The sequence below is a fragment of the Aotus nancymaae genome, unplaced genomic scaffold, assembly GCF_030222135.1.
Source record: "Aotus nancymaae isolate 86718 unplaced genomic scaffold, 86718_ANA_hifiasm-v0.15.2.pri h1tg000008l, whole genome shotgun sequence".
In the NCBI taxonomy this organism is placed as follows: domain Eukaryota; kingdom Metazoa; phylum Chordata; class Mammalia; order Primates; family Aotidae; genus Aotus; species Aotus nancymaae.
Genome location: NW_026988419.1, coordinates 24978687 through 24991778, shown reverse-complemented (window position 1 = coordinate 24991778; position 13092 = coordinate 24978687). Strand labels below are relative to the sequence as shown.

The 13092-nt window shown below is 41.2% G+C and overlaps 1 protein-coding gene and 1 non-coding gene across 17 annotated transcripts in view; one reads left to right on the top strand and one right to left on the bottom strand.

Annotated features, from left to right (window-relative positions):
* PIKFYVE (phosphoinositide kinase, FYVE-type zinc finger containing) overlaps positions 1-13092 on the top strand; it is a 222236-nt gene that overhangs the window by 127793 nt on the left and 81351 nt on the right. For 6 of the 16 annotated variants that reach the window (XM_064373093.1, XM_012446215.3, XM_012446214.3 and 3 more), the window contains 3 exons: positions 8361-8541; positions 10409-10558; positions 10840-10875. The exons of 1 other annotated variant lie outside the window; for it this stretch is intronic. In XM_064373093.1, coding sequence (XP_064229163.1) covers positions 8370-8541; positions 10409-10558; positions 10840-10875 — 358 coding nt within the window. In that variant the 5' untranslated portion in view covers positions 8361-8369. Of the gene's footprint in view, positions 1-3091; positions 3253-6593; positions 6616-8360; positions 8542-10408; positions 10559-10839; positions 10876-13092 lie in introns of those variants that run through there. 9 more of the 16 variants (XM_064373095.1, XM_012446213.3, XM_012446208.3 and 6 more) reach the window with 5 other exon arrangements.
* Positions 12039-12159, bottom strand: LOC135273746 (small nucleolar RNA SNORA76). The gene has a single exon (XR_010341556.1). It is a non-coding gene; the product is annotated as a small nucleolar RNA SNORA76 (small nucleolar RNA).

The window sequence follows — 13092 nt, the reverse complement described above, 5'->3', positions numbered from 1 at the left end:
CATCTGATAAAGGGATAATATCCAAAATATATAAGGACCTCAAACAACTCAATAGTAATAAAACAAATAATCTGATTCTAAAATGGGCAAAGGATGTGAATAGACATTTCTCAAAAGAGGACATACAAATGACCAACAGGTATAAGAAAAAAAATGTTCAACATAATCATCAGACAAATGCAAATTAAAACCACAATGAGAGATATCACTTCATATCGATTACAATGGCTATTATAAAAAAAAAAAAAAAGATAACAAGGTTGGAGAGAATATGGAGAAAAGAAAACCCTTTCACATTGTTGGTGGGAATGTAAATTAGTACAACCATTATGGAAAACAGTAGGGAGGTTGCTAAAAAACTTAAAACTATCATGTGATCCAGCAATCCCACTACAGGATACATATCCAAAGGAAATAAAATCACTATATATATATATATATTTTTTAATTGAAATTAAAAAAACCTTTTTATAGAGATGGGGTGTTGCTATGTTGACCAGGCTGGTCTCGAACTCCTGGGCTCAAGCAATCCTCCCATCTTGGCCTCCCAAAGTGCTAGGATTATAAACATGAGCCACTGTGCCCAACCAAAATCACAATTTTGAAGAGGTATTTGCACTCCCTTCTTTATTGCAGCATTAGTCACAATAGCCAAGATAAGAAATCAACCTAAGTGTCCATCAATGAACAATTGCATAAAGAAAATGTGGTATATATACATATACGCTGTGGAATATTATTCAGCCTTCTGTCTTTTGTGACAACATGGATGAACCTGGGGACATTATGTTAAGTGAAATAAGCGAGGCACACAAATATACCACAAGATCTCATATATGTGGAATCGAAAAATATTGAACTCATAGAAGTAGTAGGTAAAACGGTGGTGGCCAGGGGTAAAGGGTGGTGGAGAGAGAAAAAGAACAAAAAGATGCACTCAAAAAGTAATGGAGTCATGTCCAATGGACTCAGGAGTTTGTTGGAAGGGGCTCACACTGGCCAAAGCAGGGACATCTGGATCATAGCAATGAATAGTGGCAGTAATGAATTACAACATGTTAGAAAAAAAAGTGAGTCCAAATTCATACTAACCAAGATAAAGAAAGAAAGAAAAAGATGGAAAGCTATTAGTTGCAGTAAAATTCAACTAATACATACAGAGGAATAGAAGTATAATACCATCAAGCAATGATTGATTCAGCAAGAATCCTAAATCTGTGCTTGGATGAAAGTTTTTGAGGAGGCTATTTACACAGACAAAAAAATCTCTCTACAGATAAAATTCATCTGTAATTAATTTCGAATGTCTAGTATGAAGTGAGAATCGAAAATGATTTTTTTCCCCAAAAACAGTAGCTCAGTTTTCCATTTCTTTTCCACAAAAATTAAACTGTAAGCTAATATAGATATTAGACTGTAAGCTTCTTGAGGACATGAACCATGTAATGTTCACATGTATTTTTATTTTTTAGGCTAGTCAAGTGAAGCAGTGGGATATGTTCATAATTTTATCCTTAGTGTAGTGCTTACATAACTAACATTGCAGGTTAAGTTAGAGACTCAAAAATATTTGTGGAGTGCACTTTTTTTTTTAGCCATACATGGAGTTTCTATAAACACTACAGTCTTCGTGGCTGGGCAATTTATTCTTTTCATATGACCTCTGTACCTATTTTATATTTCATTGGAAGTTTATGAAATATTAACATACGGGGGATAATTACGAGGGCCTTTTTTGATTATCTGAAAAAAAATTTTTAAATGTTTTTATTGCAAGGCAGAGACTTGAGCATCTTTATGGGCTGAGGAGGAAGAGTCATTGGAAAAGGGGAGGTTGTAGATATGGTGCAAGCTCCCAAACAAGAGAGGGTGAATTGGGGGCCAAAAGGATTGAGCTGGGGAAGAAGAGGCCCTTTCCTCAGAGAAATGAGGGAGAAAGGCAGACCAGGGCAGATGTGGACGTAGGTAAATGTGGTGGTGGTGGTGGTGGTGGGGAATTAGGTTGTTAAGGGTCACGCCCAGATAACTTGGGATTTAAAATAAGATTCTCTGCTGAGAATAATAGTCAAGGTAATGTGGGGGTCGGGGTGGTGGTCTGGCGCAGCAGTAATGAGGAATGGGAGAAGCTGACTACAGTCTCCCAGAAAGAATGCTGAAGGGCCTACCTGACGATGGTGACTGGGATTTGCACTGAAATCAACCTGCAGGTTTCGATGGTACTTGCCTATTACAGGAAAACTGGGTGGGGATTTGACAAAACTCTTGAGGACAAGGACCCACAGAATTTAATTAAAATAGCACCTCCCTTTAGGTTTCGTCTCCTTTCCATCCTTCCCTCCCAAGCCCCACAGCTGCGGTGGGCGGGTTTTAGCATGTTTTCTGCCGTTAACTGCACTGCGCTCTCGGCACGACAGAAAGGACGAATAACGCTAGTCAAGCTGGGCAAGACAGGGGCTTGGTAACTTTATTTGCATCAGAATTTGCAACACAACACCTAAATGAAAAAATTAACTAGAAAGCCAACATCACTTACTCTGGGTCAGGGCACCATGCCATTCGCTTTAAGTGCATTTACTTAATCCTCAAAAAAGTATTAAAAAGTGAGTCCTATTATTAACCTGACTTTACACACCAGAGGTCTAAGGCCTAAAGAAATGGCCAATTTGTTTTAAGATCCTATGGCTGGTTATTGGCGGAGTCATGCAAGTCTGGAAACAGTCTAACTCCGGTTCTGGGCTACACGAGTGAACTGTCAGTCTACAACAACGCAGTAACATATTATGAGTGCCCACAGCATTGAACACATACGGTAACCTCAGTCCAGCCAGTACCCGTGCAGTGCCCAGAACACCAAGCACCCAACCAGTGACCCCTGCACGCGTGACGCTCACGCGCGCAGTCCGTCTGGCTTCTTCCCGGAAGACTGAAGTGGCCTAATCTCGGCCAAAAGATCAGGACGACTCGATCTGGGCCAGACTTCTTCTGCCTGAGCATCTGATCCGAGCGTCGTGCGGGCTGGGAGGAGCCGCCCCCCGGGAAAGGTTGAGGATTGGGGGACAGGAAAACAGAGGGCGGAGTCTTGGGGGGAAGCGAGAAGCCGCAACTACCAGGTAAGCACCTTCGCTTCCTGCCGAAACAGCCCGCGGCCTCAGGAGCACGTCGCCGCGCTCGGGGGCCGACTTCTGGGGGCTGAGCCGATGAAACGGTCACTGGGGTGGAGGGCAGCCGGCGCGGCCGGGGCGGGAGGCGCAGGTAAGGGCGGGGGCCTGGAGCGCGGCTGGCTAGAGCTGAGCATGAGAGAGAGGCCGGTTTGGGGAACTACTGGGCCAGAGCTGATGTGAAGGCGAGAACCGGGGCTCCTCAGCCGGGGGCTGGGGTCTGGCTGCGGCTGAGCAAGGAAGGACAGAGAAACCTGCCTTTAGAATTAGCTGGTCCTTCCGATTCCCCGGCTGCCTCGTCTGGCGAGTGGAGACAGAAGTCGGGTGGGGCCCTTGAGATTTCCTTGGAAACCTTAGAAGTTCCTTTGCCTCTCTCTCGACCCTTACGCCTGAACTTAGGAGGGGAAGAGTCCTGTTGCTTTTTCCCTCTCAGTGCAAGAGTTCTGAGTTTGTCAGAGGCGCATCCGTAGGTTGGAAAAGAAAGTTCATGATCTGCAGAAACGATACCAACCCTGGGGGTTTAAGTATGTGCTTGTCTTCTTAAATGCTTGCCTCTGATATTTGAGACGATTCCATTTCAACTTCAGTTTCAGAGTCTCGAGGAGGAGGCTTATTTCCCAGTTAGTGTTTACCCTTTGCTTAGAAGGTTCCCAACAAAAGGTTGAGAATAGAATGTGTTGGATACTTTTAGGACTTAGGGGTTTTCTGCCCAATCAGAGGTTATTCCAAAGACAATCAAGAAATTTAAGAAGTGCTAGAATTCTGTATAAAGCAAGTTATTCGTGTGTATCTTCTGTGCGTATATGATACATTATCTAGTGTTGACGCAGTGTATCCTGTGTTGTAAAATGTGTCCAATGTTGGCAGTAGAGGTAGTCGCTTGGTATAGTGTGCTTATTTATGATTTGAGTCTCTTTTTGGCACTCCATAACTCCCACTCTGTCGGTAGTCTTACAAAAAGTTTCTTATTTCTTTCTTTTGTGTTTGTGACAAAGATTGTGTAGGTTAAATCTCTTCTGCGGAGCAAGACTAATTCCCTGTGTCCTCCCTTTTTCTGCTTTCTGAATCATGCTCTGGTTTTCCTTTAGTGTTTCTTTAGGCTTGCAGGTCAAAAATTGAACAAGAAATCTTTGTTGATAGAAGCTAACATTTCCAATATTCAGCTTTCCTAAATCATTAAATACATTTTCAGTATGTACGTATGTATGTATGTATGTATTTTTGAGACGCAGTCTCTCGCTCTGTCCCCCAGGCTGGAGTGCAATGGCATGATCTCGGCTAACTGCAACCTCCGCCTACCGGGTTCAAGCGATTCTCCTGCCTCAGCCTCCCGAGTAGCTGGGATTACAGGCGCGTGCCACTACACCTGGCCAATTTTTGTTTTTTTTTTTAGTAGAGACGGGCTTTCACCGTGTTAGCTAAGCTGGTTTCGAATTCCTGACCTCAGGCGATCCACCCGCCTCAGCCTCCCAAAGTGCTGGGATTACAGGTGTGAGCCACTGCGCCTGGGGTCTCCCTCCCTCGCCCAGGCTGGAAGTCCAGTGAGTCTTGGCTTACTGCAGTCTTTGTCTCCCAGGCTCAAGCGATTCTCCTGACTTGGCCTCCCAAAGTGCTGGGATTACAGGTGTGAGCCACCACGCCCGGCATTTACTGACTGGCTTCTGATAGTTTGTAGTAGGTCTGCATATACTAGTAGACTCGCAGTGGCTCACGCCTATAATCCCAGCACTTTGGGAGGCCGAGGCGGGTGGATCACGAGGTCAAGAGATCGAGACCATCCTGGTCAACATGATGAAACCCCGTCTCTACTAAAAATGCAAAAATTAGGTGGGCGTGGTGGCACACGCCTGTAGTCCCAGCTACTTGGGAGGCTGAGGCAGGAGAGTTGCTTGAATCCAGGAGGCGGAGGTTGTGGTGAGCCGAGATCGCGCCAGCAGCCAATAAGAGCAAAACTCCGTCTTAAAAAACAAAAAACAAAAAACAAAAAACAGAAAGAAAGGGTAAAGAATTGGTGATATCAGTTGGCATTGGATAGGTAGGTTAATAGGACCGATTACCTCTCAGTTAGGAAACAGTCTTAGTTTATATTTTAAAGAGTTGTTAAGCTGCTGAAGAGTGAAGAGTTATAATTTTTTCAGGGCCCTGGTGTCATTATGTAATTATTAGGATTAACTATATGATTGGATTTGTATTTCAGAGACTACACTTGCTGAGTGTTTTCCTGGGAATTTTTATCTTCATATTTCCAAAGCCAAGTATAATTTTTGTGTAGATAACCTTTAGAAGTAATTCTAAGACTCTTTAGGCAGAATGCCATCTCTGCTTCTGACATTACTTGTGTCAAAGTAGAATGTAGGCCGTTTTCCAGAGGTTGTTGTTAACGACCATTACATTATCCTTTCTCTCCAGTGCTCTTTTTTTCTTCTTCTTTTTCTTTCTTTTTTTTTTATTTTTAATAAAATAGAGATGAGGTCTCCAACTCCTGGCCTCAAGCCATCTCCCATCTCAGCCTCCCAAAGTGCCGGGATTACAGGCATGAGACCATATTGCCCGGCCTCTTTAAAACAACAATAACAGCAACAAAAAACCACAAACTTTTTTTTTAAGTGTATACTTGATCAATCATCAGCTTGCTTCTCAACACTTTTTGCCCAATTGTCATGACACTGCAGAAGGATTGTTGATTATTCTTCTCAATAGAAGATATTAGAAACCTTTCTTCCCCTTCTTTTTTTTCCTTCCTCTTTCCTTCCCCTTCCTCTTCCTCTTTTTCTTTTCTCTCCCCCCCAATAAACATTTATTGCCAAAATTCTGTTTAAGTCAGTGGTTTTTCTGATTTAATTAATTTATTAATTAAATTATTGATCTCACAATGTCTTGAGTAGTTAGAGAATGCAGATAGGCTAAAAGTAAAGTGTGAAGAGCTACAAAAGTAATTTTGATTTGAGGAATACTTTTGGGGTAAGACTTGCGGTATAGTGACAGTTCTATCTGTATGACCCCCAAGAAAGTTGTTTTAGGTTCAGTGTACCTTGGTTGCCTCAAAGGTAAAATGTAGTAATAAAGCCAGCTGTGTGTGCTTTCCAGGACTGTTAAGAATAAAATGAGATGGTAGATATGATTTTGAATGTGAAAAGCATTTTACCAAGAGTGTAATGTCCTCTTTGTAAAGTGGAGACTAGATTATAAACTATAGTATATATATTGTTTACTATAGTATATATATTGTTTTTTCCAAGGGAGGAACCTTGTCTTTATTTTGAAACAATAGGTGGCCTTCTGGTGGCCAGAACATGCTTCTGCCTGTGGGGGCCAGTGTCTGGGCCCTAAGGATCGGCAGAGCTCAGCATGCTTAGGATGTTTCAGGAAGGCCTCGTAGTTGATGCAGCCATTGCTGACATCATGTCCTGCCAGAACAATCTCCATCTCCTCCTCAGCTATCTTCTCTCCCAGGGTGGTAAGGACTTGTCTGAGCTCTGCTCTCCTAACTTTGCTCTTCTCCTCCTTGTCAAACACGTGAAGCCCCTCCAAGTAGTCCTCATATGTGCCCTGGTTCCGGTTCTTGACTGCTGCTTGGAGCATGGGCAGGAAAGTCTTGAAGTCCACATGCTGGGACTTCAGCCCGTCGCTCTTGGGGTTCCCCAGGACCTTGAGCACCTTGGCATTGGTGGGGTTCTGGCCCTGGGCCCCCATCATGTCCCCAAACTGGCTGTACAGGATCTTACCATCCCCCACTCTGCCAAACAGCTTAACGGTCTCCTTGAGCTCCTCCAGCTGGTCCTTGTTAAACTTGATCACCACTTTGGAGAGATTGATTAGGGGTTCCTGGGTTTTCTCAGGGGTTTGGGGGAATAGCTGGCTTAGCTTTGATCTTGGCTGGAGAGACCCCTGCTGCTGCTGGCTTGGCAGCAGTTTTGGAGAGGGAGGGCCCTGGTGCTTCCTCCCCAGAAAGAATATCCTTCTTGCGAAGCATGATGTCTGTTGGCCAAAGGACAGTGTGTGGATGGGGGCACCCATCTACTTTGGGATCTGTGTCTGGGACACTGTTTTAATAATTAGAGTTATCCATGGTTCTTCTCTTTGAAATATAAATAAATATGGCAGAAAATACTACTTTTCTGTAACTTCCATCTGGTGATGTGGTTAGCTTTACTGCTTTGGTTGAAATACGATTTTTGGTTGAAATACGATTTTTGGTTATTTAGAAAAAAAGCCCTTTAAGAAGATCTGCATTAATGTCTATATGAATTGAGGCTTAAAGGGAGGAAAAACCAGGTTCATTTGTCCAGGAGCAAATATAGTGGGGAAACAACTTGTTGATTTGAATAGTCGTCATAGGTCATGAAGCATAGCTTCAGGTAAAAGTTTTGTAGAAATGTCGTTAGAGGATGATTTTCATGTCCTTGTCTTAGAAATATAATTATTTTTATATTATTTTTTAAAATCTAAAAGTTGAGGCCAGGCATGGTGGCTCACACCTGTAATCTCAGCACTTTGGGAGGCTGAGGTGGGTGGATCACTTGAGGTGGAGGAGTTCAAGACCAGCCTGGCCAAACCCCATCTCTACTGAAAATACAAAAAATTAGCTGGGCGTGGTGATGCATGCCTATAGTCCCAGATACTTAGGAAGCTGAGGCAGGAGGATTGTTTGAACCTGGGAGGTGCAGGTTGCAGTGAGTCAGGATCACGCCACTGCACTCCAGCCTGGGTGACAGAGCAAGACGCCATCTCAAAAATAAAAAAAAAGTTGAAATAAATAAAACAAGACTGAAGGATTTCTGTGTGCTGTATAACTAGCCTTCCCCCTGTAACTTTAAAAAGCCGTTCTATATCCTTTCTTCTAAAACATCTTAAAATGAAAGCAATGGAAATGATGTGAAAATGCTTATTTTTCTTTCTGCCTGCTCACATTAGTGCTTTACCTCCAAATTTTTATTAATTTAAATATTTTCTATAATTTGAATAGTAATGTTTAAAATTAAGTTGGCTATCAGATCATAGTTTTAGGTGATTGAGACTCATGATTTAGACAGCAGTGTGTTCAGTCCTTTGAAATATATAAAGCTAGATTTATTTACGGTTTGTTTTCATAGATCTGAATTTTCACAGAATAGGATTTTCTAGATATTTGGATGCTGTTTGGAATCAACTTTTGAGCTTCCTGAGGAACTTATATATTTGCTTGTTTCTTGTGTTTTTCAGACTCATGAAATGGCCACAGATGATAAGACGTCCCCAACACTGGACTCTGCTAATGATTTGCCTCGATCTCCCACTAGTCCTTCTCATCTCACACACTTTAAACCTTTGACTCCTGATCAAGATGAGCCCCCTTTTAAATCAGCTTATAGTTCTTTTGTAAATCTCTTTCGTTTTAACAAAGGTAAGACTTATTAAGGATAAGAAGTTTGATTCTTTGAAATACTCCTTTGTTTTCAGTAGCTCACCATGATCATATAGTGGTTAGTACTCTTTAATGTTGGGTCTGTAAGAAAGTGAAATATTAACAAGCTGATAGCTTTAATTATAGGTTACCAGGGTTTACTGCTAAAGAGAAAGCTAGAACTTTTACTGTAATATCATTAATTATTGGTAACTAAAGGTCTGAATTAAAAACTAAATGTTAAAAGAAGGTTTCTTTTAATAGATAAATCAGTATTCTTTTTTTCTTAATATACTTCAACTTATTTCATAGAATGGACTTTGTTCTTTTGGGGATTAATAGCTAAAATATAAAGCAATGAAACTAAAAGGAGCAGTACATGGAAGGAAAGGTTTATATTTTTCAAAAATTGGAAGCTGTCAGTAGGCCTCTTGCTGACTTAAAATATTAGATTAAGGTGTACATGTCATGACATCAAATGAAAAGATACTTTTAAAATGAGCTATTTTTAAGTAATATGTCTTTTACCTGGAATAAGAATTTAAAAAACATGGCCCATATATTTTGTCTTTGGTTTGTCTGTGTTACTTGAAGTATGTTAGAAAGTAATTCTTGTTGTAAAGAACTTGGGGAGGTTAATAGTTTTAATTAACTTGGTAGAATATTTTATTTTATTTTATTACTGTTTTTGAGACAGAGTTTCACTCTTGTTGCCCAGGATGGAGTGCGATGGCACGATCTTGGCTCACCACAACATCTGCCTCCTGGGTTCCAGGGATTCTCTTTCCTCAGCCTCCCAAGTAGCTAGGATTACAGGCATGTGTCACCATGCCTGGCTAATTTTGTATTTTTAGAAGAGACAGGGTTTCTCCGTGTTGGTCAGGCTGTTCTTGAACTCCTGACCTCAGATGATCTGCCTGCCTTGGCCTCTCAAAGTGCTGGGATTACAGGCGTGAGCCACTGCACCTGGCCAGTAGAACCTTTAATAATATTAACTAAATTTTATTTATGATCATATTTAAAGTGCTATAAAAACCCTTTAGTACATTTTGAAGACAATGATATTTTTAAAAATAAACTATTTTTTAGACCAGTTTTAGATTTACAGAAAAATTGGGAAGGTAGATTTCCATATACACCCATACCCAGTTTTCCTTATTATAAACATTTTATATTAGTCTGGTACATTTGTTACAATTAACGAACTATTATTTTTAGATTATTAACTAAATTACATACTTTATTTAGATTTCTTGAGCTTTTACCAGTTGTTCTTTTTGTGTTCCAAAATCCCATTTATGATACCACATTACACTGAGTTGTCATAAGACAATAACATTTTTATTTATTTAGCAGATGCTTATTGAGTACCTCCTTTGTGCTAGGAACTGTTTTAATAGTGTAAGGGATCTATCCCATAAACAGACCGAAAAAAAAATCACTGCCTTTATGTGAAGCTTGCATTTTGTTTCTGTCAGTATGCTCAAAAAATTTCTAATGAAAGTAAAACAAAGAGAAGATCATATATACCACAGGTGTGATTATTGACCTGTAATTTTGCCCCCTTTGAATTTTCTTTTTTTAAAATCTAGGCTGGGCACACAGTGGCTTATGCCTGTAATTTCAGCACTTTGGGAAGCCGAGGTGGGGGGATCACTTGAGGCCAAGAGTTCAACACCAGTCTGGGCAACATAGGGAGAACCTATTTGTATTTAAAATTAAATTGATGAAAACGGAAAAAAATTTTTTTAAATTATACATATAATACATTAATACATTGTTGCCTGAAAATGTCATCTACTTCCTTCTCATTGCTGAACTGTCAGTCTTAGTTTTTCAAGTAATGCCAAGTGTTCCCTTGCTACAGAAAGAGCAGAAGGAGTCCAGGGAGAACAGCAGCCTTTGAGTGGAAGTTGGACCAGCCCTCAGCTCCCTTCAAGGACACAGTCTGTTAGGTCACCCACACCTTACAAAAAACAGCTTAATGAGGAACTCCAGCGGCGCTCTTCAGTATTAGGTAAACAGTGTTCTTATTTTATTCCCTTCTATATACTATATTTTTCCACAGTCATTGGAAAAGGTTGTTTATAGTCATTTCCTAGGTTGTTTATAGCAGGACTTAACTTTCCTACTATTTGGAATAGTCAGATACTGTTCAGAGTAAATAAAACTGTTACCTAGGAAGTGAAAGAATTTGTTGACACCTGGAAAAATTCTTAAATGAGTCTTTAAAATTTAATTTAGGCAAGGCACATATCTCTTGACTATTTTTTGATTAATTACTTGCTTGGGTTTCAGCAGAGAACAGTTTGCAGCATCCCCAGGAGAATACAGGTTAGTTTCTACTTTGTGAATGAATTCTGCATCTGTTCTTGGGATGCTAGTGAAATGTGATATGCATGCCTCTGGCTGCAGAACTCTGTCACCTCCATTAGTGGGCTGCCACTTGCTCTTGGCCTTCTGTCCTTGTTGGGGTGCAAACCGTCAGTGTGGCTGAATAAGCTGAGCTCCTCTCATCTGTCTGTTTTCCATTCTGGTCTACTACACAGTCATTTCCTTCACTTTCATGCTCTTCTGATGAGTATGGGCTGGGGATTGTTGTCAGAATTGAGAGATTAGATAAAGAGAGGTGGTTTATGTTTTATTTCTGTCAGATTTTTAAACTTGGTGGAGTGGTTTGTCCAAGTCAAGGTGACAGAAGAAAGGAAGTGGAAGGTGGCATGATAGAGGGGAAGGGATGCAGCACTGGGGACTAGATGCCCCTGAACACCAGATCCCGTCTGGTCTGGTTGATCTTCCCCCAGGTAATGGTGGTTGGCAGAAGGATACTTTATTGTGAGTTGAGATTCAGTCAGCCAGAACAAAGAGAAACCAAGCAAAAGAAGAGTTTCTACCCAAAGACTGGCACAGAGCTGGCTGTATCACCTGCACAGGTTTTCTAGGGCAATGAGCCTCAGCCTGGGTTACATCAGCCATTTGGAGGGAAGAATCAGAAGATGGGGCGTGGGAAAGAAAGGAGTTGTCCTTTTATTACAGATAATCTCTATTTTAACCTTTAACTTCAGTAAACTCTCCTTAGCACTTGTGCCTAACCTACAGCAACAATATTTTTTGTTGAGGGAACTCTTTTGACTAAATCCCACGCTGAATTGAGTATAGGTTTTTTTTTTTTTTTTTGACCCCACACCGAATCTGTTTATTTCAAGTACATAGTGGCCCTGCAGACGCCATTCCACGCAACCTTCAACTAACCCTGCATGTCGGATGGCAGACACGACAGCTTGGGACTAACGACATAGGCACAGCACGCACCATGCACTCGGAGGGCTGGGCTGGGGAACGTGTGGGAGCACAGAGGGGCACTCACTACGCAGCGGAGTCTGCGTATCTCCATCAGCCACTACTCCCCTAACACGCCATTCCAGCCTTGGTATTACGGGATGAGGCCTGTCGTGGCAAACACCTGGAAAACTGCCCAGCCTGGCAGCCAGGTTATTTATTGTAGCTCGCGGTTAAAAGGGCCGCGGGCGGGGGGGCGGGAGCAGGCGGCCTCAGTTATGCTCAAGCACGTGCTCTGGCGCTGCAGATTGACCCCCTGCGGGGGCTCAAAGACAGCGCGTGGGTTTTTTTTTTTTTTTTTTTTTAATTTCTAAAATCAAGTTGGACTAGAATGTAATCTTTTAGAAGTTACAAATTGGAAAACCTTGCCATTGGTGTTATGATCCAACTTGAACTTTAATATCTCCAGGTTGAGCCTTTAATATCTAGTTTCCTTATTGTCTTTTTCAGTTGTCTTATTATTTGATTCTACTTAGAAGGCATTTGGGCTTCAGAAGCCTGGTGGTGTTTGGCCAATCAAGTTATTTTTCCTACTAAAAAGGCTTGTAAATCTACAGTTTACTAGCTTTCAGACCTTAGGAAAGTTATTTAATTTTCTAATGTTCATTTTGCAAGAGAAGTAGCCAAGGCTATTTGCCTAAGGGCATAGAGCTAGACCAGATTTTCTCTTTGGGTTTCTTTCATCTTCAGTCAACATCTCTGTTTCTCTTGGTTCCAAGAAGGGTCTCGTTCATCCTTTTTCAGTGGATGATGCTATTAATACTTTCTTATATTGCTAATTGGCTAAATGCAAGGGACTTCACACACTATTGTTGCCTGTTGCACGGGAGCACAGCTGTTATGTTTCCAGTAGCTTCATCCATCTCCTTTTTCAACTTGTAGATCATGGAGAGTTGCTTTTCTTTTTTGAGATGCAAGAAAAGTTTAGTTATTCTAATACTTACAGTAGCAACACCTCTGAGGTATGTGCTGAAACTAAGATATGACTTTATAGAAGATGAAAGTTTCCAGAGTTTTCTAAAGTAGGTACAGTTTTGATCGTTACTTCAGTGATTACATTATCTTGGGAAATTCTTAGTAAACTTTAGATCCCAACCTCTCATTTCTTTGTAATTCTTTTTTTCCCTACCCAGCCAAAATGACACCTATAACAAATCTAGTAAATGGTGAGTTTGAGGAGGATTCAGAGTGGGGTGTTTTCCACCTTACTTT